Source organism: Fusarium vanettenii (genome assembly GCF_000151355.1).
Source record: "Fusarium vanettenii 77-13-4 chromosome 4 genomic scaffold NECHAsca_64_chr4_4_0, whole genome shotgun sequence".
NCBI lineage: Eukaryota > Fungi > Ascomycota > Sordariomycetes > Hypocreales > Nectriaceae > Fusarium > Fusarium vanettenii.
In genome coordinates this window covers 130,380-136,924 of record NW_003315825.1, presented here as the reverse complement: position 1 = coordinate 136,924, position 6,545 = coordinate 130,380, and the positions used below count along the sequence as shown (strand labels likewise).

The following is a 6,545-nucleotide window of genomic DNA, read 5'->3' as shown; positions in this document are numbered from 1 at the left end:
GTAGCCTAAGGGCCGACTTTGTAGTTAACCTAGGAAATAGCCGCTATTACTATGATATTCAAATCGTAGCTATTTCAAAGGATTCTGCTAAAGAAGACCCTTATAGCACCTTAAGAGAGGCTGCCGAAGAAAAACGCAGAAAATATAGGTCTCTCGGGGCCTTTTTTCAGCCTCTTATTATCTCAGCAGGCGGCCTTATGGACCTAGAGACAGCTAAGACCTATCAGAAGCTCCAGGACCTTATTGGCCCCCTTGCGGCTAACCAGCTAGATTCCTCTATTAGCCTTGCCCTGATGAGGACTAGGGCGACCTCTGCGGCTTCTATAGCCCGAGATACCCCTAGTAACCTAGCTAGGTCGATCTGGAATACCCCTAGGGCTTCTTAAGGCTTTTCTTTATCCTTTACCTTTTATCTCTTATCTCTTATCTCTTTGCCTTTTTCTTACTAGCTATACCTCTCTCTTTTAGTTATTTCTCTTTTTCCTAGCTATATCTCTCCCCTAGCCTTATCTCTTTCTTAGCTATACCTCTTTCCTAGTTATATCTCTTATGCTTTTTCTTTTATTATTTCTTAGAAAAATCTCCCCTCTTTTATCTATAAGCTATATCTTAGCTAGAAGAAACCCCTAGGGCAAAATAGCTTAGATAGTTAATAGTTACTCTGTTCTAACCCTAAGGACCTAGCCCACGAGCTATTCCTAGCAGCTTGGGAGGCCTCGCAGCCTACCCTAGACCTCATCCGGAAGCCCCTAGCCCCGCAGCCTACCCTAGACCAAAGCCAGCCTAACCAAGGCCAGCCTAGGCTAGGGAAAACAGCCCAACAGGTGCTAAAGGAAGCTAATAAGGCTAGGCTAGCAGGCTTCTTAGAGGACCTCCCCCCTAGCTATAGGCACGCTAGGCTAGAGAACGCTAGCTATCTCGGCCGTAAGTAGCTAGGAGTCTTACCTACCCAAAAAGCCCTATCTTTCACAGACTCCGAGGTCACTGAAGCCCTCCGAAGCCGGCTCTTTTACCCAATTAAGCCTATCAGCCTACCCTGTAGCTCTTGCGGAGCTATAGCTGCCTTAGGCCATCAGGATACCTGCAAGGGTGCTAATAGAAGGTGGATTGCAAGGCATGACGCTATAACTAGGGCCTTTATAAGGGCCCTAAGTAGCCAGCCTACCCTAGAGGTCGAAAAAGAACCCCTAGTCCACCCAGAAGCTAGCCTAAGGGCCGACTTTGCAGTTAACCTAGGAAATAGCCGCTATTACTATGATATTCAAATCGTAGCTATTTCAAAGGATTCTGCTAAAGAAGACCCTTATAGTACCCTTAGAGAGGCCGCAGAAGAAAAACGCAGAAAATATAGGTCTCTCGGAGCCTTTTTTCAGCCTCTTATCATCTCAGCAGGCGGCCTTATGGACCTAGAGACAGCTAAGACCTATCAGAAGCTCCAGGACCTTATTGGCCCCTTTGCGGCTAACCAGCTAGACTCCTCTATTAGCCTTGCCCTTATGAGGACTAGTGCGACCTCTGCGGCTTCTATAGCCCGAGATACCCCTAGTAACCTAGCTAGGTCGATCTGGAATACCTCTAGGGCTTCTTAAGGTTTCTCTTTATCCTTTATCCCTTACTTTTTACCTCTTATCTCTTATCTCTTTGCCTTTTTCTTACTAGCTATACCTCTCTCTCTTAGTTATATCTCTTTTTCCTAGCTATATCTCTCCCCTAGCTATATCCCTCCCCTAGCTATATCTCTTTCTTAGCTATACCTCTTTCCTAGTTATATCTCTTATGCTTTTCCTTTATTATTTCTTAGAAAAATCTCCCCTCTTTTATCTATAAGCTATATCTTAGCTAGAAGAAACCCCTAGGGCAAAATAGCTTAGATAGTTAATAGTTACTCTGTTCTAACCCTATATTATTGATGACTGATGCTCGCCGACGAGCGCAGCAATATACCTATAGAGGCATAGTAGCGACTGATGCTCGCCGACGAGCGCAGCAATACACCTGTAGAGGCATAGTAGCGACTGATGCTCGCCGACGAGCGCAGCAATACACCTATAGAGGCATAGTAGCGACTAATGCTCGCCGACGAGCGCAGCAATATACCTATAGAGGCATAGTAGCGACTGATGCTCGCCGACGAGCGCAGCAATACACCTGTAGAGGCATAGTAGCGACTGATGCTCGCCGACGAGCGCAGCAATACACCTGTAGAGGCATAGTAGCGACTGATGCTCGCCGACGAGCGCAGCAATACACCTGTAGAGGCATAGTAGCGACTGATGCTCGCCGACGAGCGCAGCAATATACCTATAAAGGCATAGTAGCGACTGATGCTCGCCGACGAGCGCAGCAATACACCTGTAGAGGCATAGTAGCGACTGATGCTCGCCGACGAGCGCAGCAATACACCTGTAGAGGCATAGTAGCGACTGATGCTCGCCGACGAGCGCAGCAATACACCTATAGAGGCATAGTAGCGACTGATGCTCGCCGACGAGCGCAGCAATATACCTATAGAGGCATAGTAGCGACTAATGCTCGCCGACGAGCGCAGCAATACACCTATAGAGGCATAGTAGCGACTAATGCTCGCCGACGAGCGCAGCAATACACCTATAGAGGCATAGTAGCGACTAATACTCGCCGACGAGCGCAGCAATACACCTATAGAGGCATAGTAGCGACTAATGCTCGCCGACGAGCGCAGCAATACACCTATAGAGGCATAGTAGCGACTAATGCTCGCCGACGAGCGCAGCAATATACCTATAGAGGCATAGTAGCGACTAATACTCGCCGACGAGCGCAGCAATACACCTGTAGAGGCATAGTAGCGACTTGTAAGAAAAGTGTGGCCCGGGTTAGACTGCCTAGCTTTGCCTTGAGATTGGTCCTAAGTTAGGCCAAGTTTCTACTAGATAAAGTCATTTATTCCGATAGACAAAGCATATTAAGGCTTAAGAGAGTTAGCGGGTGATAAGTGATGGGGTTAATTCAAGGCCTCCAATTGTGATTCCGCTATAGAGAAGGAAAAAATTGCGAAGAGGTAGGCGGCAAGAGTTAATATATAGCAGGGATAAGCGTCGATCTAGGGCTATGAGAGGGGACGCAACATCGCGACCTTTTGCCTTTTTAGGTATAATACAGGGAGGGCAGCTGTTCGAAAGAGGAAGTTAGCAATGAGTCCCTCGGACAATGTGCCTTGAATTAATCCTTCTAGCGGTTAATTCGATGCAATGATTCAATCAGCGGTTATATCAGGTATAGCTAGGGGGGCAGAATATATCTTAAAAGGGCAAGCTATTTCTTACTAACTGATAATAACTGCGTCTTACCGGCGCGAGAGGGCAAGTGTCGCAGGCTAAGTATAGTCTCAACGAGCCTTAGGAGCAATAACCCTTAGTCATCAAGCTAGGTACTTTAAGTAGAATATATGGGATAAATTACCCCACATAGAAGCTAGAATCAATTAACTCACTGCCGCTACTCATTCGTTATGGCCTAACTTTCAGGCCCTTTAGCACATAAAAGTGCGATAGATAAGCTTGCCCCTAAGTTAACCGCGAAATCCTAATTAGGCTAGTACGTGACCGCCAAAACCAAATAAAATTAGTATGTGACCGCTAAATTCTAATTAGCTTAAGATTTTAGCACTAAGTCTAGAATAGGCTAGTATGCTAACCGCGAAACTTAAAACGGCAATTTTAACTAACCGCATCATTTCGCACACAAGGCACATCGCGAGGTATAGACTAGCCAATAAGTATAAATACATCTACCTCTTCTCTTACTCCTTAATATTTATATAGTTATAATTAATACTTTCTATATATCATTTACTACTATATTGACCTATATTTTATTTTTCAATATATTATTCATCCAATCTTTAGCTATCCTTGCTTCTATCGCATCTGCGATAACCTTCTAAGCCTTTAATGGTAGTTCCTGCGATAGCGCGGCAGGAAGTAAAGTGGGCATCGCCCCTAATAGTAGCTGCCAGAAGGTCGATAATCGCTATTCCTAGTACATTAATAGCGATAATATCAAAGGTTTTTATTATTCTAGTGATAGATGCTATGGTTAATCTACCTAGTTCTATACAAACAACAAGGCATATATTAATATCAACACTGGATTTAAAGTCCATTCGATATACATTATTAGTAAGTTAATCTTAAATGAAATCTATACATCTTTAAAGGGATTAACTAATTATAACCTATAGGTATAGATAACATAGGCTGCGGCCTTTAAGTAAGCTATATATTAGTATGACGATCGTGGGATTTCCAAGGGATAAACTAGTCATACTGGTTTATGTTGGCACTAGATTATATTACGTAGCCTTAAGTAGGTAATATAAGTCACGTCTAGTAATATGCTTAAGGTATTAAGTATAACTAAGTTATATTAATAGCTAAGGTAGCTAATATATAAGAGAGTATAATAAGCGTATTCTATATATAAAGATGTTTTAGTTAGATCATATTAGCTCAATGGGTTTCAATTATAATCCGTCTATGATCCTATCGGGGATCGCTAAGGGATCATCACGCCTTAGCATAATCCAAGCGTGATCCTCTAGTAATTAGTCCACGCAGTAGGCCTTGGTCCTAGCTACGTGACGACTAGATATGCTAGGTCGTGATAGTTAGTATCTGGGCCTTTGTTAATTATAAAAAAATCAATAGACCTTAAAATCATCTTAACTTATAATAGCTAGATATTTTATAAATTATAGGTAGCTATGACGGGTAGGTAATTTACACTAGACGGAGGTCTAGGGTAGGCTAGGAGTTAAACCAATCAGAGTGTTGTTCTAAGTAGCGCGATTAGGTTATCATAGGCTATGCAATGCGAGTCACTAGTAATACGCGTATTACGGAACTAGTAGCAATAAACGCATAGACATTATAGTATAACTACTTTATTAATAACTACTAAGAGAGTGTTCTAGCTAATAAAATAAATAAATATATATACCAGTGAGGTTCACTGCGATTTCATAGCTACTTCACTACGTCTTTACTTTGCCGAAGTAAAGTCAATTCCTATTAGACGCCCAAGTAGATACGCCCATCCACTTAGCACGTGACTTCCTACGGCCTAACGGAGGCCTTTATTCGTAATATTAATATATATTAGAACTTTAAAAACTTTTTCATACCAGCGAGAACGGATTTTTAAAACAATAGCCACTCAAGGAATATAATACTCCTGCCTGCGGTTGCAATGGGCTTTAACGGATCATAGTATCTTCCCCCGCGGTGCTTTGGTCTCCCTAGAGGTCTCGTTGCGACCATAGGCAGGAAAAGGAGCGCGAAATCTACGAGTATATCACGGAAAACCACGCAACCGCCGATAATAGCCACCTTAGCTGGCCAATACGCACCACCTATGGTACGACGACGGAGCCCAAATATTTCCAATATTACTATCCCCTTCACACAAATAAACACATAGTCACATATAGGTCTCCAGCGCTTCGCTATTCTACCTATCACCTCGACAACATTTACGACGTCCTACCACGCCGACATACAGAACAGAACGGTATATCACCCTCCATACAACCGACCACTAGATATCTAGCATACCACGTAGATAAGGCCGCAAAATATCATAGATTCTAGACAGAATTGCCCACTATCGCCCCTCCCCCCCCTAAATAGGGTAATAAAAGACTAGCCTCCTTTTACTACTCGGCCAACCAGAGTCTAAGGAGGCTACGTAGAGGCCCATATACTCAGTAATTCAGCGTATCAAAACGAGCGGAGCATTATATTACGGGAAGCGATTAGCGGTAGCTATAATCGGCATCGCCCAGCGGTTACACATATAGAACAAATATATAGCCACATAGGAACCTAGCAGGAGGCAATAATAATAAGAACGCACGGAATATAGGGTATACATAGAATCCTAGGGGGCACAAGGAAGACCAATAAACAGACAAAGCCGACGGCCAGGGGGAGACTATAGGTATTATAGTCGCATACATAGCGTCGTTCGACACCGACAGAGCCGGAATATAGGAGCATAAATCAGGATACTTCAAAAAACGACAGATAGAAATTCTAGAAGAAACACATATTAGACAAAAACAAAGGGACTCTTCAACAGAGAGAGATATATACTTAGCGAAGTAGAGTAGATATGGCAGGAATCCTAGGGGCGGCTGGCCTTATTTTAACAAGAAGGCGAAGTGGGGTGCCCACAAGATAGACACTTCGGCCGTCAGCCAGGGCCTATTGACCGGGCATAGCTGCCGGGTAATAGCGGCTAAAACCGAGTAGGAATAGAACCTGAACCTAAACCTAACATATGTTATACGAAGGAGCCTTCTCCGTTTTGCTACACCGCAGACTAACAACTATTACTACTCCTAATACAACAATCTAGACATTTTCCTAAAAGTTATCAAAATATCCTTTTTTGCCGGTAATATTTCCCTATTTTCCCATAAGGGCCTCATCCAGATCTTACAATAACTTCTTAAGGAAAATAAATTCCAATCGGAATATATAGCCCGATCCATTTTCCCGGGG

At 43.3% G+C, this 6,545-nt stretch overlaps 2 protein-coding genes across 2 annotated transcripts; one reads left to right on the top strand and one right to left on the bottom strand.

The window, feature by feature from the left end:
* Positions 1-932: 932 nt before the first annotated feature.
* On the top strand, positions 933-1,589 carry NECHADRAFT_39649 (uncharacterized protein; the record flags this gene model as incomplete). Its single annotated transcript, XM_003040471.1, has 1 exon — positions 933-1,589. A coding segment is annotated over one exon (657 nt), but the record flags the coding sequence as incomplete, so codon positions are not given.
* A 246-nt stretch (positions 1,590-1,835) lies between these two features.
* On the bottom strand, positions 1,836-2,823 carry NECHADRAFT_79763 (uncharacterized protein; the record flags this gene model as incomplete). The annotated part of the gene is made up of 4 exons (XM_003040464.1): positions 1,836-1,866; positions 1,945-2,046; positions 2,098-2,505; positions 2,810-2,823. 4 exons carry the CDS (start codon positions 2,821-2,823, stop codon positions 1,836-1,838), a joined length of 555 nt encoding a protein of 184 aa, XP_003040510.1.
* Positions 2,824-6,545: the final 3,722 nt, after the last annotated feature.